Below are 24,985 nucleotides of genomic sequence, written 5' to 3' on the forward strand. Positions count from 1 at the left end.
ACGGTATTTCATTAGAATTAGCAGCATGCCAGAATTATTTAATTATGTATGCTGAAAGCAAATTCATTTATTAAATGTTGTGTGTGTGTATCTATGTATGTATATCTATATCTGTACACACACACACACACACACACACACACACACACACACACGAGTTCTGGATTTTGATGTCACTCAAACTACTTCATGACAATTCTATTAAATTTTCCTAACGATCCAGAGATGTAATTAGAATATTTTAACTTGGTATTTTTCACATAGTGCAATTATAAAGTACAAATAGTGACTGAGCCCTTAATTTTTCTTGAGGCTGTAGTTGACATAATATAAATATTGATATTGGAACATTTAAAGCAGGGTCACCAAAAACGGTTTATAATCATACTTTTTAGTAATGTTGTGTTTGGTGTTTAATGTATTTAAGATGTAAGTTCATAAAGGAGTTGGAATAGGGGGAAGTAACTCACCAGTTTGCATATCTAGCTATCCTTACAATGAAAAATAAGAAGTAAATCTTACCTTAAAGAAGGTGTGAAAAATCCCAGATCTGCTTTTGTTTTCATAACATGGAGGCACCAAAATCCTTTCCTCCCCTGACTCAAGTATTTCATCATGTAACCAGGCTTTTGTCACTCTGCTTTGGGAGTTTTAAAGATTCTATATTTCCAAGGATGCAGGGTCATCAGTGAAGTTAAAATCTCTTCTGGTGTCTAAGGCACATGCCTCAGAGTGACTGATTAAACCTAAGTTGCTTTCAGACTGGTACAAAATGTAATCAATTATGATAAATGATGAAGACCCTATTATTCTCTATATGTCATCATTTTGTTGAAAAGTGCCCATCATCTAACTTGTGCTTTCCAAATAAAACTTAGCTTTGTAGAATTTTATAATAGCTAATAAGGCTACTTAAAAATGTGAATTTGGTAGTGTATTAGACCTCTGTTCAGAGTGCCCATCAGCAACAATGTCTTTATGAGCTTTACTTCCAGTATTTCAGCTATTGTTGAAACTACACCGTAGCATTCACAAATTGCAAGCATTATTTTCCTGTAGCATTAAATGTCTTTAAATAAGTACCATAAGTTACTCTTCACTTACTAGGAAAAAAAAAAAAAGTATATTTGGATCAAAGCTCCTATGACTTTCGCTAAAGACTCGGGTTTTCAAACACAGCTTTCAGCCCCTGTAAATTATGAGGAGAAACCTGCCGTATATCAAAGGGCAACAATCAATATGGAATGCTTCTCCTAAACTGAAGTGACAAAGAGTTACCTTACTGACAGGTTTAAGGAAGACTAGTCTAAATTTCATGGATATTTTGCAAAGGCCATAATATAATGAAGATTATGCTATACATTCAGGGCTGTAAAAAAAAATATGGTGGGCCTAAAAAGGATTTTTATAGACATTGCAGAAGGATCTCTTGTTTTTTTATATTGAGAACACAGATTTCTAGAATTCATTAAACATCTATGTTTAGCAATAGCCAACATCAAGAATGATTTGAATACAAATTAGCATAAACTGCTACTTACAGAATAATCTAAGAATTAAACCAAAAGGTGGAAATACAAAATAAAAACTGCATCTCACTCTTGCTGGTACCATGGATTTATTTTCTAGTTGATATTTTGTATTCATTAAGAAGAGTGTTAACATTGGCTTGGTCGTTAATATCTAACCTCGATTACTGTAGCTTGTGACAGTAATTATAAAACTCAAAGGCTAGAAGATACATTTACATCTCTTCGTTCATAATGGGCTCTGACCTGGCATAGAAATCTACATTAAGATTTATTTCATGCATGTGCCTCTCCTGAACACACCATATAGTAAGGACCTTATCTGACCAAGTCTGTGTGTGCCACTCTTTGCTTAGGCACAGAGGCTCTTGGAGATATAAATGTACTGCCTCTTAGGGTATGTCTACTCTAGAAATGTAAGTCAACCTATATTAGGTCAACTTACAGCTACTGCGGTAATCATTGCAGTGCTGCATGTCCACACTACCCTTGCTGGGTCGGTGGTTAGGGGCAGTGTGGGGAGCTGAGGGCCTGATCTCTTAGCTCCACTGATAGCTCCCTGCCAGGAGCCCAGCTGCTCCACAGGTTCCCAGCGGGGGGCTGCCTCCCCTCCACTCCCTGTTCACCACCGGCAGTCGGGGAAGCCACCAGTGGCTTCTCACCCCCCTCCTGCCTGGACCTCACTGGGAGTGGGACAACCTTATCAGTTTCACACTGGGAGTGGAGGGGAGGCCACCCGTGCTTCTTGCCCTCACTCTCAGCCAGAAGCGGGTTCCAGCTGCCTAGCTCTCCAAAGGAGCAAGAGGCAGCTGGGCTTTCCTGTCAATTTCATGGCTGATGTAAGGAATGCAGTGTCTACACAGACACTGCATTGCCTTAACTACACCGACATAAGCCTTAAACCTCTCTTGGAGGTGGAATAATGTCGGTGTAGCAGGGCACTTACATCACCAGGAGGAAGGCTGTAGTGTAAACACTGACATAATTAGGTCAAGACAAGCTGCCTTATGTCAACCTAACTGTGTAGTGTAGACCAACCCTTACTCTCTGCTGGCCTGGGAAATGGGTACATTTCATAATAACAAAGCCGCTGGGCGAGTCCCATCTTAAAATATTTAACATAGTAGCTATGTTAAAGTTGATTATTAATTATATTGTAGGTTTTTGAGGGAAAGGATTGTGTCTTTTCATGTCCTATGTTAGTTGCTTGGCACAGTTTTGGGTACTGTAAAATCAACAACTATTTGCTTCTTTAGAACTTATTAGAAGAAAAACACTATGTTCATTACCAAGAAAATCATTCACAAACCTTCTCATGAAAAGAGAACTATTCTTCAACAGCAGCGTAATATAGCCCCACATAAATTCTACATAGATTCCTTAACATGGAGCATACCATTTACCCAGGAAATGTGGGACATTTCCACAGAGGAAGGATCCACCATAAAATATTAAATAGCTGAATTATGAATGAAAGATTTTCTTTTTAAAACCTAGTTGTGCAAGTCAAAGTTGTTCCTGGGCATGAGAACCCACGAGTACATCCATGTTGACAACATCTCAAAGAATTGTTTGACTGTTTCTTCAGTTTCACAAACTAAGATGTAGTCTCCTTAATCATGGCACTTATAGTACTGTACTATGTCATTGTGTTCCAGGTTTGCTTGCTTTTTTTGGGAGGGTGGACGGTGGGGATAGAAGGAAGAGGAGATAATAATGATATTCTCATTCAGGGCCAGCTCTAGGTTTTTTGCCACCCCAAGCAAAAAAAAAAAAATTGGCTGCCCCCCACCTCAGCCCTGGGCTCCCCGCAACCCCTGCCACCCCNTACAGAACTGCAGTAAAGTGGAACAATTTTCAGCTTGTGTGATTGAAGGATATCTGGATGCATATTATAAGACTGTCCTACATAAATGAGGAAAAGTTGAGGTGCCTTCATTTTTCTTTTGTTCCACTCTTTGTTTCCATGGGGAATTTGCCAGTGCAATATCACGGTCTTTCTTTTAAACAAACAAATGGCAATGGCTGTTGAAAATAGCAATTCCAGTCCTGATAACCACTGGGAAGCATTTCTTGCTCAATTTTATCCCACTTTTTCTACAGCAAGTTACAGTGGATCAGTATATTTGATTTGGGAGAAATGAAGTTAACAGCTGCCCAACTTGAGTTTGAGCACTCCTGAATTTTGAGGGTATTCAAATCTGGAAGGCAGGTGCTAGATTCCCTTTCTGAATATTAGCTAAATCTGGCAAGGAAAAGTCCATTTCTGCTTCCATGGCTCAGAAGTGGAAATCTATACTGTATCTAAAGCTGCCAAAGTCCCCTAGCACAGCCTCCCCTCCCTTACTTTTCATTTTAAATTCTAGTGGGATCCATGTACCTCCCTTGCTAGGCTTCAGATAGGGAGGGGGCACTGTCCATTTAGTCCACCCAATTCCTTCTTTGGGGGCTGCAAGGTGAGGTCACACCAGTATCCCTAATCCACTCTGGGGAAGTCTTCTGAAGGGGACATCTAGGCCAAAGCCTTCTACTCCTTGGGCATACTTGTTCCCTGCTGTAGAGTTATCTACCATATGTCTGTATTTTCACAGACATGTCCAGCTTTTTGGGTTTTAAATAGCTGTCCAGGAGGAATTTGTAAAACTCTCAGAAGGTCAGGGATTTCCCTCCCAGTGCATAGCGAGGCATGGCTGACAGGGTGGCCCAGCCAGATTGAGCCGCTCGCATCGGGGGCTCCAGCCAGCCAGAGCTCCCCGCTTCTCCTCCCCTGCAGCCTCAGTGTACCACGCCGGCAGCACAGGGCTGCATGCTCCGTGGGGGAGTGCAACAGCATGTCTGGCTCCATGTGGACAGGGGGTTGGAAAAGGGGCATTGGCATCCCGGAGGGCAGTCAAGGGACAGGGAGCGGGGGGGGTTGGATGGGGCAGAGATTCAGGGGGGCAGTCAGGGGACAGGCAGCAGTTGGATAGGCATGGGAGTCCCAGGGGTTTATCAGGGGACAGGTAGCGGGTGGGTTCCTGGGGGAAAGTTNAGGCAGCGGTTGGATAGGCATGGGAGTCCCAGGAGTCTATCTAGGGGTGGGGGTGTGGATAAGGATTGGAGCAATCAAGGGACAGGTAGGGGGTGGGGTCCTAGGGAGGCAGTTGGGGGGGTCTAAGGAGGGGGCTGTCAGGGACAAGGAGAAGAGAGGGTTAGATAGGGGGTGGGGTCCGGGGGGGCTAAGGGCAGAGGTCCCGGTAAGGGGTGATCAGGGGACAAGGAGCAGGGGGGTTGGATGGGTTGATGGTTCTTTAGGGGGCAGGAAGTGGGAGGGAGTGGATGGGGTGGGGCTATTTCCTCCCCCCCATGGAGTGTCCTTTTTTAAAAAATGTTAAAATATGGTATCCCTACTGTTCACAGTGCCACCCTGTTCTACCAGTGAATTGTCCATTCACTGCAAGCTGCAGCATGAGGTCTCAGGTACCTCCCTCCTTCCCTCTCCCTTTCCTGTTGATAGCTACCAATGCTGGGAAATGTAGTTTTTCCCCTGCTCCAGGACTGGCTCTATAGGCAGGGGTCTAACCAAGGAACTACAGGTCCCAGGGCTTCCTGTTGGTTCTCAGCTCCCATGCTGGATCCCCGCTGCCCCCGCAAATGTGCCTCCCCAAGCACCTGCTTGCTTTGCTGGTGCCTAGAGCTGGCCCTGTTCCCATTCTCCAGTTGTTTAATTGTTTCCTCTTTCTTCTTTAGCTATTTATAGGTAAGCTATTTTTTATTAGAAAAAAGCCAAAACACTATTTCATGTTTTATTCCTTTTTCTCTCTCTCTTCACATGTTATTTGCACATTTGCCCCTCGGCATAGAATGGCATTCCCTTTGTGGTCTGCCAGACACCACCCTCTCCTCATTTAAATCCATTCTTAATGCTCTCACTGTCCCAGAGGTAGTTGTGGGAGAAATGGAATATGGGACATTGAGACTGGCCTATTTGGAAGAATGGACAGGGCAAAGTCAGCCAGTGTGGTAAGAGACCAGTTCAGGTAAGTAGGGTGGGGAATGTTTATGCCGCGCATTAAAAGCCAGGACAACAAATTTAAATTTCCTGATGGAAAAGAACGTAAGAACAGCCACACTGGGTCAGACCAATGGTACATCTAGCCCAGAATCCTGTCTTCCAAGAGTGGCCAATGCCAGATGCTTCAGAGGGAATGAACAGAACAAGCAATCATCAAGAGGGAGCCAGCAAAGGTGGAAGATGCCATGAGACTGAAGCACACCAAAATGTTTGCAGTCATGTTTGGAATGGACTGGAGGAGGCAATGAAGTTGTCATCACAACCTATATCTGGAGGAGGAGGAGGAGATAGCAGTAATCAAGGTACAGAAGAAAGCTGTGGCTGTCATGACAGAGGAAGGGTCAGATCTTTTAAGCATTGTGGAAGAAGAAACTGCAAGATTTAGACACAAACAGGATGTAAGGAGCAGATGACGACCCCCAGGTTATGAGCCTAGATGACAGGCAGGATAGTGGAATTGTCATCAACAACAAAAAAGGAAGGAAGGAGAATTTTTGGGTGGGAAAAAAGAATCAAATTTCTACTATGTTAACACCAAGTTAATGATGAGATGTCCCTAATGAGAGATGAGAGGGAGTCTGCAATTTGGAACTGGAGAGAGAGAGAAACTATTACTTATCTTTTGTACTGCCCAACCATTATCCTTGTTGAAAATTAGACAAGATTTCCTCAAGAGCCTCTATACTATCCTGAAACTTGTTAAACAGCAAATCCTACAATAGCTGTAATAGAAAAAAAAAAACTCATATCAAGCCCCATCGCCATAGTGTCAGTGGAATAAGAGTCACTCTATCCAGACATTTATTTAACCCAGTTTTTAAAATGCTACATTTAACGTATAAAACGTTTGTGTACAAAAGTATGGAAGTAATTTGGGAAGAGGAGATAGGAAGGAGCGATTTTTCTCTGTCTTCCTTTCAAGGCACTTGGGATCTCTTCCCTATTTAACAACATCTGAACAGGTGGGTAGTTGCTTCACAGAAAGACTTGATCCCTACCCCCAGTTTACAGACTAAATTTTATTAAACAAGGTTACCTTGTGGTCTCCATAGGGCATTGGTTTTGCTAAATGGGTTGATTAAAATCTTATTTACCATACATGCAACTCCAATTTAAATCAGTGGGGGTTTTACATAAGTCAGCCAAGCAGCTTTTGCTCCAGCGTGGTAACCAATTGTTACTGGTACCTGGTAAAATGGGTTATTTTCATATTACTAAGTTGAGCTGTCCTTACAGATCAGTTGTGTTGTCTTTTTCATTAAAGGGGCAACAGTCCCATTATTATTCAGTATGCATCCCATAAGCTATCAGGCATCATGACTCACAGCTGCATGGTAGCATTCATGTTTATTTGCATGTCTACTGCAACAGGATACCTGCTATTTTTAAACAGAATTGCATAATGATCGTATGTAATAAGCACAATATACTTTTACACTCTTCTTTAGGTACCCAGAACCATTCACTGCATACTTCCTGCCAGGCAGTGACCCAGAGTTTGTTGTATTGCCTCAAGCTGGAGAACTTCTTCCACTTGACACTGTTGGAACCCGTATAACTGTTGGATTCAAGCCACGTATGTACAGCAAGAAGCATAAAGCAACTTTAGTAATTCAGGTAAGTCCTTTAAGAGTGAGTGGGCTTGCTGTATTATATTAATGGACCAAAGAAGTTTCTTTGTGAAGAAGTTTTAAAACAAGTCCAGCTCTGTTACTAAAGTTACCACTAGGGTCACCAAATTTCTGATTGCAGAAAACTAAACACGCTTGCCCCGCCCCTTCCCCAAGGCCCAACCCCACCCATTCCATCCTCCCTTGCCCCGCCCCTTCCCCAAGGCCCAACCCCACCCATTCCATCCTCCCTTGCTCACTTTCACCAGGCTGGGGTAAGGTGTTGGGATGCAGAAGGAGATGAGGGCTCCAGCTGGGGGTGCGGATTTTGGGGTCAGGCCAGGAATGAAGGGTGTAGGGTGCAGGAGGGGGATCCAGGCTGGAGCTGAAGGGTTCGGAGTGTGGGAGGGAGTTTTAGGCTGGGGTAAGGGGTGACAGCTCTGGCTGGGAGTGCAGGCTCTGGAGTGGGGCCAGAAATGAGGGGTTGGCGTGTGGGAGGGGGCTCAGGGCTGGGACAGGGGGTTGAGGTATGGGGGAGAGGTGAGGGCTCTTTCAGGAGCAGCACAGAACCAGGGCAGGCAGAGAGTCTGTCTTACCGCACAGCGCTGCTGACTGGACTTTTAATGGCCCAGTCAACGGTGCTAACCGAAGCTGCCAGGTCCCTTTTTGACTGGGCATTCTGGCCAAAAACCGGACACCTGGCAACCCTATAGTTACCATTGTTAGAGAAATGACAAACATAAATCTAGAAGATTAACTCATGGAAGCTTTATAAAGGGGTTTCAATTTTAGCTGCCTTGCATTTGTGCTATCTTCGTAGCATTCCTAGAACATTCCTAGAAGTACATTCCTATCTAGATCCATCTACCCCAGGGATTGGTAACCTTTGGCCCACAGTCCACCAGGGAAAGCCCCTGGCGGGCCAGGCCGGTTGTTTACCTGCTGCATCTGCAGTTTCGGCTGATCACAGCACTCACTGGCCGCGGTTCACCGTCCCCGGCCAATGGGGGCTGCAGGAAGGGTGACCAGCACATCTCTCGGTCCGTGCCGCTTCCCATGGCCAGTGGGAGTTGCAATCAGCCAAATCTGCAGACGCGGCAGGTAAACAAACCAGCCCGACCAACCCAGTGGATTTCCCTGATGGGCCGCATGCCATAAGTTGCCGATCCTCGATCCACTCCAACCTCACCCAGATGACAGACTGCATGAACAAAGGAATTTAACAGTACGTCAAAAAAGTGTCATCAGAAGGAAAGAAAATGATCAAGTTAATTTTTAACTAGATGAAAAAAAGCATGTGCTATCATACAGGTATAATATGTAAATTGTAAAAAACTGAAAATGGTCGAGAATTTGAAAATTGGATGATTGAACCTGGTGATATTCTAAACAAAAAAGAGCTCACAGTCATGCTTCTCGCTGTTTCCATTACTTCACAATGACTCAGACAGAAGTGACAATCTTGGTATTTTATTATATAGATAGAGGGTTTGTGAGCAAGGGATAAAAAGGGCCTAAGTTTATGTATTCATATATAGAAGCAAGAGTCTGAAAGTTTCTCATCTTCCCAGGAATGGTGTTTTGAAACTCTTTACCAAATTCTGGCACTATTAGGCTACTAAATCACAAGCTAATTAAACAGTTCTATAGCTAGAAAATAAGATGCTTAAAACCAAAGAAACTGAAAGACAAATTACTGGATAAAATGATAAGATATATTGGCTAAAATAATTACTACAGTTCACCTTAATTTGGTCTTTCTGAGACAACTTGGAAAATGTTGAATATAAAATATGAAATCTAGGAAAATGTAGAGGTCCTTGATCCGTTATCCTAGTTTCCTTTTACCTGATTAGAGGTTTGATTCATTCATTCCTTTCACGTAAACAGGGTGGTGAGCTTTCTCTCTCTTGTTCTTTTGTAAAGAGAAAGGAATTTTGACTGAATTAGTTCTCTAGATTCTTTTATATTTAATAAGGTTTAAATAATGTTAATGTTATGTGACACAAATTGACAGAGGTCAGAAAATTCAAACATAAATGTCAGAACTCAATGCTTAATTCACATTTGTAGTCAATGCTTAATTCACATTTGTAGTCATTTTTGCATTTAAAAGCGCCAGGCCAAATCCATCTTTGGTTTAACTTCTTTCACTGCAGTGGAGTTGCACCAGGAATGAATTTGGCTTTTAATATTAGCTTCCTAACCCACCCGTCTCCTTTCCAAAAGTTCCTTATTTGGAACCCTGATTTTATACGTGATCTCCACATGATCAGTCTACTTTGTAACCAGCTGTGGAGGGCATGCACAAATGGCTACTTCTTATTATTCTTTGGCTAATTACTTTTTTTTTAAAAGTGCATTAAAGAGAGTTAAAAATGTATCTTATTTTACTTAAAATATGAGTGATGACGACTTTAAACAAAATTCCTCAGTGATCCACTGACAATTTTAAATTACCAAAATTACCTAAATTACCAAAGCAAACCCTCTAACATCTTTACATAGCTCATTAAGGTCCCACTCTTTTGTACTATAATCCCACACAGGTGGACTGTAACCCTTGAAGTCAGTGGAGCCAGGTGTAGGGGTCTGCTCACGCAGATCAGGTTACAGGATCAGGACCTAAAAGGTCCCACCCAGCTTGATGAGCTCAACGAGTGTGTTGACAGCTATTAATGCTTACAAGGTCAAGCATGTTCAGGCCCAGTTTTGCACCACTGAAATCAATGAGCTCTCTGACCTTTATGATATGTCTGTACAGCGTCTAATACAATGGACCCCTGCCTAATTTGGCCTTTAGGCATCAGGATATAGATGTTAAAATATGGAGGTGCTAGCAGCAACTCTGTAGTGAAGGTTGAATTCCATTTTGCAATTGAAGATTGGATTCAATCATTTTGATTTATAGAAAAAAATACAGTGTATTCTCAAACCTATAGCACATACTCTGAGTACAGAATTAATTTTTAGAGAATTTACAAGTAAATTTGTGAATTAGTTCATAAAGTTAAAATTAATTAACAACTGGGTCCTTCACAAAAATTTATCATCTGGCTCAGGCTCTGATTTGTCCCAAACCATCTTAACTATGAAATAACACAGACTCAAATGTTCCATATAGTTAAAGTTAAGGCTGTGAGTCTGTCACAGAGTCACTGTGACTTTCCGTGACCTCTGTGACTTCTGCAGCAGCTGGTGCTGGCTCAGGGGCTGCCCGCGCCACCCAGCCCCTTGGCCAGTAGCAGTTTGGGTGCTTGGAAGGGGGCTCAGGGCTAGGGGCAGGGGGTTGAGGGTGCAGGGAAGGGTTACCTCGGGGTGGGGGACTCTCCAGCTCTCACTGGCATGGCCCTGCAGCTTGTCCACACACTGCCTGCACCTGCAGGCCCTGCCCCCACAGCTCCCATTGGCTGCAGTTCCTGGCCAATGGGAGCTGCGCAGCCAGCACTTGTGGCAGGAGCAACGTGCAAAGCCCCCTGGTCCCTCTGTCACCTAGCAGCTGCTGGGACATGCAGAGCCAGGTAGGGAGCCCCTGCCAAACCCTCCCCCCGAGCACCCACGGTGCCCCCGGACCACGCCTTCTCAAGTTTTAGTTAGGGGTATATAGTAGAAGTCATGGACAGGTCACGGGCCATTTATTTTTGTTTACTGCCTGTGACCTGTCCATGACTTTTACTAAACATACCCTTGACTAAAATGTAGCCTTAGTTAAAGTTAACAGAAATCTTACACATCAGATACAGTTGCAGAAATCTGGTTGTAATTCAGCTAGGTTATTAATGATTGTTGTGTGTAATTGCTATGACTATATAAATTATAGATAGGCTTGTGTAAATTAAGTGGAGGCAATGGGGACTTCAGAGGTAATTCTCTACCAATTGCCATCCTTCCTATTGAGCGAATTTGCACGCAACAGTTCTATTGGTTGTAAGGACCCAGTGTTATGAGGGAGACTGAACATGTATCAGGAGTCCCCATTGGTAGAGTAACTGACCTGACTGTCAATGCACTGTGAAGGTTTCATGGCTGCATGGTAGTCTGGGCACTGTCAACTGAAAGGTGCCTCATGCATACTGAAGTAGCATTGCCAGGAGAACTGAGAAAGGAACTCAGGGGGTCCCGTTAAAACTCAGACTTTGGGACTCAGGTGCTGGGCTTTTCCTGCCCTCTCATCACATAGTGCCCTCTTCATTAAAACAGCCCTGAAACCAGTAAGTCAATTGTAAATCAAGGGCCAGACTCACCAGTACATTTCAGCTGCTTTGTACTGCTCTGATGAGACAAAGCAGTTGTGAATCCTGGTTAAATGGCCTGTTTGCTCAGGCTACTTTGGTCCACCAAAGAATATGCCCTTAAAAATAAAAATAGAAGAAAGATACTTCAGTTTGACACCACATATCTTAACAAAATTTGAAATATTACATGATAGCATTCTTTTGGGGGGGGGCATTGTTTAGAATTAGCGCTCATGGTTATTGCATGGCATCACAGCAGAGCAGCATTAAGGTGGTTTGCATGCCTGAATTTTTTTTAATTTTTTTTTAATTTTTTACTTAAAATGTTTTATTTTTTCAAGTGTACCCTTAACTCTGAATTTCTTTTATTTATAATACTAGGTTTTGGGATAATTACAACATCCTTGTATTTTTATTTATTTATTTAAATACGTACTTTCAGACTTAAATCCATGGTAACTTTTTTTTTGTCCAGGATTAATTAATAATAGTGAAATCTTTGACACTGACTTCAACGGGAGCAAGTTCATCATCTACATGACAAGTTCCTTTGCCATTGAAAATAATCCCAAAATAAAGTATATTTTTGTGATCCCTATTTCCCACTATTAATCAAGCTGCACCTCAAAAATGTAGTATCAAACTTTTTACCTCAACGTACTCACAGAATTTCAAGTATTTGAGCAGTGACTGCTTCAACATTGTCCCACGTCATTTCTCAAAAAATATTTCCTTTATACTGAACCTGGCCTTGAACTCTTCACTCCTAGACAAAAACGGTCGAGACCACGTAGTCACTTAAAACAAAGTATGATCTTCAAATTTATGAAACACTAGTGTAGACAAAGCATATTTGCTGGAGTTGCCATTAATTTTAGCAGGATGTATCTGCTACATTCAGAGTCAGGGAGGTTGTTAATGGGTTATGGTTATTCTGGTATTATGTAAATCCTCTTCAGCCTGGCTGTAAACAAACAACTCTAACCGCCAGGCAACTGCCTATTCTGGGGTCGGTGTCTCTCTCAATCTCCTTGGTTGGAGCTATTGCACTGTGTATAAATAATTAAATATTCACTGGGACACAGAGAGAGAGAGAGAGAGAGAGAGAGTGAACTGAACTGACTCTATAGCCCAATGGGTTTGGCTCTCATCTGGGATGTAGGCGACCCAGATTCGAGTCCCTGGACTGAATAAGGCCGATAGGAGACTTGAAGCTGAGCCTCTGGCATCTCTGGTGAGTGCCCTAACCACTGGATTATTGGCTATTCAAGGACACCCACAGGACTTGAAATTTTCCTGCAAACCAAGTTTTGGTTTTGATGCATTCACATTTAAAAAAAAAAGTTTTGTTGAAAAATTCCTAAAAAGCTCAAGGCATCAGTTCTCGTGTTCACCTCTGGCTGTTTTTGCCACTTTGGGTATGTCTACAGAGCAATTAAAAACCTGCAGCTGGCAGATGCCAGCTGCCTTGGGCTCGCAGGGCTCAGGCTGCAGGACTCTTTAACTGCAGCGTAGATTTTCAGTCTCAGGTGGCAAGGAAGGTCCTAGAGTCCAGGCTCCAGCCTCAGCCCAGAAGTCTAAACTGCAGTTAAACAGTCTGCATTCCCATGAGCCCGAGTCAGCTGGAAAAAGGCCAGCCACCAGTGTCTAATTGCAACGTTAGATGTATATACCTGTGTTACTTAGATGTACTCTGGACAGGGTTAAGCAGCAAGGGGTATGTCAATATTGCAATCAGGAGGTGCGACAGCAGCATGTGTAGACATACCCCAGCTAGCTTTGATTAAGCTTGCTTGCTAAAAGTAGCCGTTTTGCAACAGTAACACAGGCTAGCCACTCCAGTGTCTTCAGCACTGTTTCTCTCAGAACTGTGGGTATGGACTCGAGCAGCTAGCCTGGCTACACTACTGCAGTGCACTTCCCAAGTGTAGTTTAGCCAGGCGGATAGTGCGTATGCGCACGCACGCACACACACACACAGTCCTTTGGGGAAATAGCTATTAGTGTACTGAAATACAATTTGTGTTATGTCTAGTTACATAACCTCTCGCATAGATTTTTTTCTAGACTGGTATATTGATTTTAGGTGTGGTTTTAGACTATTTTTAGAAACAGTGAGGAAATGCCTTCTATTTTTATTCTTTTTCAGTATTACCTCTATTCTGATGCTACTGTAGTTGAGATTACTGCATCTTCACTGTAAAACTCCTCTGTTTTTGCGGGTGTGTAGTCAGACTCAACACTAACTTTTTTTATTAATTTCTATAAATAGTTGACTAGCAAAACTGCTATTTTTTATGCTCTTCAATGAGCTGTGATAATTAGGCTGTAAAGCAGCAGAGATGACAGTATAAACTCATGCTTTGTTTTATGGTGGCCATTATAATTGTATTGCAAAATGAAATGGAAGGTTGGACGGGAGAGAGAGAAATCCTACAGTCATCTTTTTCTCATTTGCTGAAGACATTAAAGCCATGCTTTGTACACGCAAATTTGTTGTTTTAGCTGCCCTGCTGAGAAACTCAATCCAGAGCAAGTTATTAGTGTAAAAAGATTCAGGCTTGTCTTTACTAGAGTTTAGCATGTACATTGTATTAACAACAATATACTGAAATAATGAAACTTCATTGACTTTTTGTGCAAATCTGGTCCTTAGGCTTAAAGGATACCAAAAAATCTGAAGAAAATTACTGGTTGTTTGTTTCATTTACTTGTAACAAGAAACTAACTGCTTTGCTGAAGCACTGAAAAAGTCTTTAACTTTCATTTCCACATTGTTAATCTGAAGTGCTGTTTGGAGTAAAATATATTAAAACAATTCATATTAGACGATTGCCTTAAGCATGACTAGGAAAATTTTAAAATCAGTAAAACTGATATGGAAAATTCAGGCTTTTATAGAGTTCTGTAGATCAAAGAATGAAAAAAAAAAAGACAGAGATAACAAAATACCCAATGAAGAAACTAATCGTGGTTGCTTCAGTAGCCCTGAAAGAAAACTTAAGTAAATTCAGCTAGAAATGAGAAATACACTGACATAATCCATAAAGAATATTTTAAATAATTGCTCCACTGTGAACCTTCAATACATCTAGGAACTTTCCCTTAACAACAAGATAGTTCGTGTAAGAACTCTTGGTGGAGCTGCCCAAATGGAAATTTACCAAAGAGAATTGGGTTTTTTACATGAGCATCAGCAGAAATGTCAGAGAATTTGACAGTTCCTCTATTTGTTAGGTTTAAACAATTCAGAGCCAGATTCTGAACACACTGGGGCTGCTTTGTGTCAACCGCAAAGCCATCTTAGCATTGTACCAACCGGATACTCTCAGTGCAGGGAAATCATAGCTTGTGTAGGCACATGGCTGAAGCGTCCTTGTACACTGGCAGTCCTTGGCTGCCAGAATGGCTTTGTGAGGTATGTCTGCATTGCACTGTAAACCCAGGTCTGTGGGACCAGAGCCTGTGCTTGAGGGACCAAACTGCATTGGTCACCTGGTTTTACAATTGCTGGACCCAGGTCGCACAGCCATGCAAACACATCCATACTGTACTGCTCAGACCTTCTGTCTCAGGTCTGCAGCTTGAGCTGTGTGCATGTTGTAAAGTGACAGGGCTTGGACCCAACTCACGGCAGAACTCGGGCTCTGATCCATCCCTGTAGCATGGTCCTTAAACCCAGGTGCTGAGCGCTTGCTGCCACAAGTCAGGCTGATTCTGTGCGCGGGGCTTGGACTTAAACCTGAGTCAGATCCTGGGCTTAGTGTGCAGTGCAGACATACCCATAAAGGGCAGTTGCTGCCTAGCACAAGTTAAGGCAGCCATGAGGTGTGTAAAGCTGGCATACTGCTACTTTTGCTCTCTTCTCTCTCAGCCACGTCCTGATCTGTGCCAAGCTTTGCTGGCGATCCAAAAGCTTGCTTTGGAATTCATGGATGAGTACATCAGAGGTATTCTAAAATAGAGGCCAAACTAAATAAACCTTGGATGATAAAATGTATGTCAGAGTCAACCAGATTGCATTTACTGTTATCAAGCTCTCAAGAATTCAGGCTTCTGTACTGTTATTCCTGCATAATCACTAGCTTAGCCTGTGAAAGATAGCACATCAAAGCCATTAGTCATGCCATGCTGGAAATGGATGATGCAACGTGGAAGTCACGGTAACCAGGTGGGGCTCTAATAAGCTTGTGTGCACAGACATGCATTTTGAAAGAGAAAATGACACTGTTTCATGTTAGCTAGCTGCTCAAAAACATGTGTATATGCATTGTTCTCAGTACCTAGGTGCTTTTCCTTCCACACTGGTTAGTTACCATAATTTAACAGAATTCATATTAATTTAGAGTAGTATAAAAACAAAATTAGTGCTTATTTTGATCAGTATCTTATCCCAAGACCTTTCTTCCTCCCTTTGTGCACGCCTACTGTGATGTTTGTATGCTCTCTATTGCAATGGTGTAAATCCAGAGTAATTCCTCTGACTTTTAATGGAGTCACTCTGCCAATTCTACCACACTGAGAGATTTCTACTTGTATCAAAGTAATCTCCATGTCACAGTAGATTCATTTTCATTAATCTAATTTCCGTACTTCTTAGTAACACCAGATTTTAAGTGGGTGTGGGTGTGAGTGTGTCCTCCTCCTCAAAAGTCCTCATCCCCACCTCACATATATACCCTCAAATTAAAAAAGCAGAATGTGGCAGGTTATGTGCTGTTGTGGGGAGGCGATAGCGTTCAGATGTTAGGTTTTTATAAAAAGAAAATTGGCGTCATTAGTAGGATTCATAAATTTGTCATTCCCATTGTCTGCCTATTTTTAAAACTGGCACTTTTCCTCGTGCTTTTCACAGAATCTGAGGGGAGGGAGAAATACTTAAATTGCAGTGTGGCCATCTTTGCAGCACTTTCAGCTGCCTGGCTGATCTTTTCCATTAAGTAATTAGTATTCTTCCAAATTTCTAAACTGAACTTTTCCCACCTTGATTTCAGGCTATAACTGCTTGTCCTACTTATGCAGTTCATTTGAAGTTTTACCTTTCAGTAATGTCAATATTGGGTGGAAATGTTGACTTGCCCTTGGTCCTGGTAAGATCAAAATAAAAAACAGCAAGTTTTTATTTCACCAGATTTTGAGTCTCATTGCAAGGTACTAAGTGTGTTTGAGCTTATTCCTGTTCTCAGATTTGTGGCTTGTGCTGTCACAGATCTTCAGAAATCTACTGCTGGATTCTGATTTGCTGCATTTGACCCACATCATAGCACAGCATGAACATCCAAAGTAGACATCATACTACAGGATGCCCAGGTGTGAGAATTTACTTAAGCCCAGTTGCTTTCTAGTCTATGAATGGGGCTAAAAATAATTGTGGGAAAAGTACAGGAAAGCTGCATCATCGAATTGCTCTTGGCAGGAGCAACTTATTGTCTTATAAGTGTTCATTGATTAGAAACGTGCCATCTTTCAACTCTTATCATAAATTTGCAAAGCTCATAAAAATCTGTTGTCTATTTGATAGCTTAGTAGCTGTATGGATCTACAGTATGGAATAAGTCTACTTATAGGCCTGTTATTTAATAAACCCAAAGTCTGCTAATAACCTCACAGAACACAGGAAACATTCTTAGCCATGATGAACATATGATTTCAGCAGTCAAAGAAAAAAATTGGGGAAAAGGGCAGCAATATATGAGCAAAGTGACATTAGGCTTGTGTGTGGTGATTCTATACTTTCTTTTTCTTGTGTTTTTAAAAATAAGATACATTTCTCCTCCACTCCTTCTTTCCTGCTCACCTTTCTCCTCATTGCTACCTGAAGAGTTCCCACTATCAACATCCAGCCTGCCCCCACAAAAGGCTTAGTGTATCATAACAGAAAAACACTTAGCCAATCAAAATAGTTAAGGTACTCCAGTAAACCGTTCCAAAGTTCAATAGGTGCTGTAGTCAAAACTGACATATGAATATGCATAGTGCCCCATGAAAACTGGAAGTAGTAAGAGGTCATAGTGCTTCAAACCATGTAATCAAAAATAACAAAGATAATATGGAGCAGACGATACAGACATTGCATTGATCACAAGCTTTTTAAAAAGATACCTTTTTCATTACTAGACAATTACTATTTTCAGGAACACATTCCTTTGTATCTATAATACAATACCCTAGTCTAATCAATGTGCTTTCTTTAGAATTCCATTAGTGACCCTCAATGTCAGTACAGGTCTGTCGCATCTTACGCGCATTTAACATGCGCAATTTCAGCTTTACGTGGTCAGCAAAAACCAAAAAAAAAAAAAAAAAAAAAGAGAAAGAGAAAAACAACAATTTTGATACTGTAACTGTAGTGCTGGCGATTCGCCTGCCATTCAACTCAATGTAATTTTGACTATACGCGGTTTTCGCTTTACACGCTAACCGCAGAACAGAACCCCTGCGTAAGATGAGACTCGTCTGTATTCTATTCTCTATACAGTTGTACCTATTGTAACTCATCATCATAATACTAAGTAAAGAGAAAAGATGCAAGTTTCTTTGTTTGGAAATATGGACCTGACACAGTAACTTTTACGCGAATCAGTGGGATTACGTGTGCAAGTAAGAGATGTAGGATTATATGGTGCAAACCTTTCCAGGTCAAAGAAGCAGTGTGTGTCTTCCCCACCACAACATCAACGCCTTCACATATTATCCTGGTTGAAGAACCTACCAAATTTCAGATATTCCTTCACTAATGAAGAATACATTTAATGCTGTAAGATAAATTGAGACTTAATAATAAAAATGCTTTGTCTGAACCTCACTCCCCAAACATTCCATGCTCAAGTCTCTCTCACTGGGCCAATCTGCAGGTGTCATGATGATCAGAATATTCATAATCAGTAAAACTGTAGTAAATGGTGGGTTATTTGACGTACAGTATTAAACAAATGACCTTGGTAGCTGTACTGTATAATTTGCAGTGTTAGAAATAATTGCAGTTGCCCCTTCAGCAAACTCTATATCCAAGAAAGGGGGCTCCCCTTTTAAACACATCATTTCACAGTAAGACATATTTACTTCAATCCTTGATTAACAGCAGGACTTTTATACCAGGTGAACTACCATTGTTGCAGATTATAAATTAGCTACAACTAAAGAGACAGTTCATCATGACAGTCCATTAAGAAAGGAATTGGTTTTGGTCATTTTATAATTTTTAATCCTAAATCATTATTTTTTTAATTCATTATGGACTACAACAATCTTTAAAGAATACTTAGTCTCAGTACATTACAGTAGAACCATCCCAAATCTCTCTTCAGATTATAAATTTCTTTCCATCTTAAATAAGAGGAGGAAACTCAGAAGGAACATGATTCAATGGTATTTTATTGACTTCAAATCTAAAATAGGTATGTAACTGCCATTTCGTTAACAATGCACATTAGTAGAGAGCACTGATGAAAAGGCAGCACAATGGATGATATACTTCATTAGAAATACAGCAGAAATGAACATAAACATGCATATGTAATGATCAAATATCAAAAAAACACAAGGCAATAGAGTTTATGTTTAAAAACTGCTGGGTAATAAAACTGATTGCTGATAGAACCTGCCAGCTTGACTTAAATCCCTGCCCAAAACAAGATAGGAATACTACAGATTGTAAAATTACATCACATATGGATTTTATGAGCAGGAATGATTTCTTAGCAACTCTGTACCTCAATGTAAATTTTAGTTGCTCCAGCCTTATCAGATCTTTTCTCCAGCCTTGAACTGTTCAATGAATCATGCACACAATGAGTATGATCCTGAGGTTAAATTTTCTTCAAACTAAATTGTTAATCTGCCATAATGAAGAAAGAGAAACCATTTCACCTTCTGCTGGAGTTAATAAGGCAATTAGCTAACCACAGAGGAAAATTTCTGTTTAAAAATGACAGTTATCTTTGAACATAAGGTCCTGGTGCTGGCTTTGTCAGCACCTGCTCTTGACTGCATTTATCTTCTCAGAAAATGAAGGCAGGTCCATCAATGTATAGTATTAAATAGGGTTTAGGATAAGGATTAACTACTCAGTTTGTTATATATAATAACACAATATAAAATTAGGTTTTGATTCAGATTTTAGTAGAATGATAATGAGGGGTTATTTAAAAAAATATTATACATGCATGATGAAAGATCTAATGATATTATGCTTTATTTTGGTGTTTGTATATCCCAGAAATATCATGACTTTTGCAGAATAATTCTGTTTAGCATAGGTAATTAATTTAACACCTCATGTAAAGTCAAGAGTGCTAATTTTAAAGCCAACCATTTTCAAAAAAACATTCCCTATAAATGGAAAGATGTTCTGATATTAAAGATTCAGCAGGAGAGGCTGCTTCCTCTCTTAGTGAGACAAGGTGGGTGAGGTAATATCTTTGTTTGGAACAACTTCTGTTGGTGAGAGAGACAAGCTTTTGAGCATAGATAAAACACATTCGCAGTTAAGCTTCTTGTTTAATTTTGGAGATTATTTTCATAAAATATTTAATGTTAATGCTCCTTTTTATATTGTAGTAGCATCTAGAAGTCACAACTGGGTTGAGCTGTACAACCATATTATAAATGACAGCTCCTGCCCCGAAAAGCATACATTCTAATGCCCTGGAACCTGTGAACACTAGTTATCTGTGACAGGAACATAAGCAAATAATTGCAAGTCAAATCTAATATATACTTTAGCAGTGGCAGGATGGCAGTTAATGTCATGAGGAAGTATTATTGCATTGACTCTAGAAATAAAAATTATTGATATCTGAAATCTGTTATGAACAGCAAACCATAAGACTGATGACAAACTAGAAACAGATAAATATCTTTTTGTGTGCCCCACTTCTCACATCCCTCTAATTGTCTTCATGTGTATCGTTACAAACATGGGATGCTTTAGTGGAAATGAGAGATGGAGAAGACCTAATCTTCCTCTTAGTTTATTTGTTAGTGGTTTATCCAGGCCATATTCATTAAATAATTATAGAATTAACATTGCATACTCTGGGAATGTTTGATCACATATGTATTGGATGATCCATGTTTGGTATGAGGGTTTTATTTATTTTATATTTTCAGTCAAATTGAGGCTGGGAAATCCTACTCAGATCTAAAGAAAGAAAGCATGCCCAATCCTGGAGCACAGACACTATACAGCTGTCAAAAGTCCTCCAACAATGCCCATGGTAGGAAGACTGCATAGGCTACACAGCTAATGAAGCAGGCTGTCCTACAAGCAGCATAGTCTAGTGGAATCAGCATACAATCGGGAGTAACACTTGAGTTCTAAGTCTGATTCTGACACTGATCTTCTGAGTTCCTTAGGGAATGCAATCGACCCAATTCTCAGTTTTGAAAATTATGGGAGGTGTCAGACAATTATTTAATGACAGCAGACAGACAGATTCAAAAAAAGTTAAAACTTTAAAACACAAATTGCCAGCATCATATCTAAATATACAAAAATAAATATTCTTAAATCAAACGATCATAAAAAATAAAATATAATATCTCCTCCATGTTATCCTTAAATCAAAGGCTAGTAAATTCTCAAGCAGCATTTTTGTTACTTTGCCACTCTGTAAATTTCTTTTGTTATCAATGGAAATTTCTTTTCTTGGTGCTTTGTGTTTGTTGGGTGAAATCAACATTTAGAGATAAAAATCTAATCCTTCCAAGCCTATTTATAACATCTAAATGGTGTGGTGAGGATCATTTAATGCTTGTTCAGCACAGTAAATGCATAAAGTACTATCTAAATGTTAATTATCTTTAGTAATAAAACCCTTGTTACTGGAAGTGGGAGAGAGGAGAAGATTCTATATCATCTTGTTTTCTCTTTTTTGGAGGAGTAGGGGAGAGGGAGACATGTTACAATCCCTGGTTACTGCCCCCCCTTCCCCCAAAGCAGCTATGTAGGTGTTACTGCAGCCATAGATCACAAAGCAGAGAGAAAGGGGGACTATCATCTACACTAGGCTCTACACCAGGCCATTCTTTTAGCCTGGTGCAGAGCCTGGTCACACTATTCCAACCCCATCAAAAGATCTCACAATTAAGACATTTTGTAGTAATCCAGGCTTGAGTTTAAGGGCAAAAGGCAACAGGAACCTATAGATCAATGAATTGACAATTAGTTGCAGGGGAAATAATTGAAAGATGCTTACTGTATGCGCGCACACACACACATAATGACAGGAAGGATAGTACTAAAATGACTCAGAGGGAGGGAATGCCTCTAAAAATTAAGGCAGTTTAGGCACAGATATTGAAGAAATGACTGCAAGATCCTGCCTAGCCAGACACATACATACAGGAAATGACTGCAATCGTAATTCTGCCTTGAGAGTCACAGATAGGTATAGGAGATAAGAGAGCACTGAAGTTTTGACATGCACATAAGAATTAACTAACTACATGATCAATGCCTATAAGAGGCAATTAACCACATGATCAGTGCTGTTTGAGCATACATATATGGGATGACAGGAAGAACCATGCTGCCTTAATAAACACAAGCACTACAGGAGATGACTGCCAATTGGACACAGAAATATATACTACACAACTAGATGATGCCTGGCTGGGTCACTGCTGCCTACGTAAAAATATACATAAAGGAGGTAAAGAATGTAATGTTCAATTCACGTAAAGATTCCTAAACTACAGTTTGCAATATAAGTCCATAGCTCCACTTTCCATAACATAACTACAAAAGTAGGACTCAATGTATTAACGATCTTGACCCAACTAGTCACCAAAACTTAGAATATCATTTATTACAAGAGCCACAATTAAATTCTAGTGTATAGATAAACCTAGCAACCCATTCATTCCTTTCATTCACATCATGCTGTGAAATAGCTCTTTCAAAAGAACATACATGACTGTTATTCGCTATAAAAAGAAACCTGTGGATCACCTAGAGGGCTAGGCTGTGTGTCTTTTTTAGTGCACTACCCTTAGCTCATAAAATCAATTGCTCTTCCTAGTTTTACATGATGATGTTTTTTTTCTCTGTGGGTGCAGTTCTGGTTTTGTGACTTTCAGGTACCCTACATGGAGGACAACAAATGGCTTTTTAGTTAAAAGCATTGTGTTAAATAGCTATTATATATTTCAAGGTATTAGGCCATGACTGCTTTATATCAGATCTCTCCTCTTTGTTTTCAGACAGCGTCAATGCAATGGACATACAAGATCAATGGGCTGCTTCCACAGACCACACCACCTACTGCGTCAGCAAAAGTAGTTTCTACTAGTGGTTACATGAGATCAGCCACAGTTCAACAGCGCAACTTTTTACGTGAAAATCTGAAGCTAATTACCACTGGTGTATCCTCCCCTGTCAAAGGTGCACCGCTGGTCTTAAGAACAAAATAAAACTATATTGGTCTTAATTTACCATCTGTGGAAAAGTAATCTTTTATAAAGACCCAAGGAAGACTTATTTTAAAATTATACATAATATCTTGATATTTTAAGACCATCCTGCTTTGATGGTGGTAATGGGGAACGAAATGTATTTCTTTCTGTCTTGAAGAAAGGTCTATCTGATGAAAAAGGCCTTTAACCCTCGAGGTTAGTTCAATATTGTTTATTTGGTAGCACACTTATAGTAAAAAATTAGAGTGTTTCTGGTGAAAACTATCACTTTTCTGGAGCTTTAAGATGTTCCTTTCTCAACTAGATGTAGGATTTGAAGTTTCTTACCTTTACTCATAAAATTAATGTGCCTTGGATTAGGTTTTAAGGGTTTTTCTATTATAAGAATTTATCTTAAATTTACCTGAAGTTTGGGTTTTTATGAATGTTAAAATAGATGCATATTATATTTTTTTCAGTGGAAAATACAAAAGGATTTTAAATTTGTACAAGGAAGTTTTTAAATATGAAATGTATCATACAAATTGCTTTATAGCATAGCAGTGAGTTCCTTTAATTTGGGCAAAACAGATTTGGAAAAAAACGTAAGAATTTGGGGCTTTGGGCTAATGCTAGGCTTACTAAAGCACTTCACAGTTTTAGTAAGGTTTTAATAGGAGACACTACAGTTTTGCACATAGTGCTCTATCACTCACTCAGCACTATATCCACGCAAAAGTAAACAAGTCAGCCTCTGATTTCTTTCAAGATAAATCACTTACACAGAGTTTGCAGCAGTCTGATAAAGTTAAAGTGGTTCACACAGCATATGATCATAGTCTGAATGGTTTTCTGATTCTAATGCTTTGGAAAATATGGAGTATTTCACTGAATTTAAATTTCTCTGCATTATACAAGCCAAGGTTAGATTACTACACACAAAAACGAGTGTGAGGGGGAGTGGAAGAGCGGTAAACAGGAAGTAAAACTTACCTCACAGTGGGCACGTCTAGACTACGTGCCATATCGGCGTGTTAAAATCGATTGCTCGGGGATCGATATATCGCGTCTGCTCTAGACGGGATATATCGATCCCTGAGCGCGCTTATATCGATTCTGGAACTCCTCCAACCCCAACGGAGTTCTGGAATCGACATGGCGAGCCGCGGACATCGATCCCGCGCGGTGAAGACGGGTGAGTAAATCGATTTTAGATATTCGACTTCAGCTACGCTATTCTCGTAGCTGAAATTGCGTATCTAAAATCGATTTTACCGCATAGTGTAGACCTGGCCAGTGTTAAGCAAACTTTCTACACATCCATTCAAAACATATTGTACTAATTCCAAAATCGAAACTACATGAAAAATTAGTGAGGATGGCTGTTCAGATTTTATTTCCTTTATTAAACTAGAACTGTCAGTCATGCTATACTTCCATGTACAGTCAAAAATGATTAGTTAAAGAAAAAGTTTGGTGTTGCAGTGTGTAGATTGTCTTTGCACCTGGATATAATGTGGGAGATGACGTCCAATTAATCTTTGTTTGAAAGAAACAATTTGGCAAGTGACCTCGAGTCTTCAAGGGCTTTCTTTATTCATATGCACTACCAACACTTAATAGACTGCTAATTGTAACTATTCCCTTGTTTTCAATGGTGTGATTTAGATACAGAATACAAAATGATGTGGCAATTGCATGTGTTTTACTGGCCCATGTATAGAATGACCATCATTACTCAGGGCTGGTGAAACTATAAAAGACTTATGTAGGTCAGTGCAAAAAAAAGCACCAATAAAATCCTTTTACCACAATGTGCTAAATGTGTTTTGTTTATGCCACATATTTTACAGAAATGCTCTTATGAAAAAGTTTTAGACTGTTATATAATAGTTATTACTACTTTTTAATCCCTTGGTCTTAAATACAGTGCACCTGATTCTGACAGGACACCAGTATAAAATCAAGAGTAACTCCACTGAAGACCGTAAGTTACATAAGCATAGACTAGAATCTGGCCCTGTGAATTCAAATGTAAAGGTAGAAGAAGAGAAATTAGTACTGCTAAAATGTATCTAAAATATTTTTTTATTTATAAAAAGATGTTGTAGTTGTGAGGTACAATATCTCATGAGCTGCCAGGCGTAGAGACGTTGCTAT

At 40.2% G+C, this 24,985-nt stretch overlaps 1 protein-coding gene across 2 annotated transcripts in view; it reads left to right on the forward strand.

Annotated features, from left to right (window-relative positions):
- The window catches only part of CFAP47 (cilia and flagella associated protein 47), a 761,390-nt gene extending 736,763 nt beyond the window's left edge, over positions 1–24,627 (forward strand). The window contains exons 63-65 of one of the 2 annotated variants that reach the window (XM_032799255.2): positions 7,032–7,200; positions 22,634–23,832; positions 24,130–24,627. In XM_032799255.2, coding sequence (XP_032655146.1) covers positions 7,032–7,200; positions 22,634–22,843 — 379 coding nt within the window. In that variant the 3' untranslated portion in view covers positions 22,844–23,832; positions 24,130–24,627. Of the gene's footprint in view, positions 1–5,689; positions 5,862–7,031; positions 7,201–22,633; positions 23,833–24,129 lie in introns of those variants that run through there. The other variant, XM_075059737.1, reaches the window with a different exon arrangement.
- The last annotated feature ends 358 nt before the right edge of the window (positions 24,628–24,985 follow it).

Source organism: Chelonoidis abingdonii, chromosome 1 (genome assembly GCF_003597395.2).
Source record: "Chelonoidis abingdonii isolate Lonesome George chromosome 1, CheloAbing_2.0, whole genome shotgun sequence".
Taxonomy (NCBI): Eukaryota; Metazoa; Chordata; order Testudines; family Testudinidae; genus Chelonoidis; species Chelonoidis abingdonii.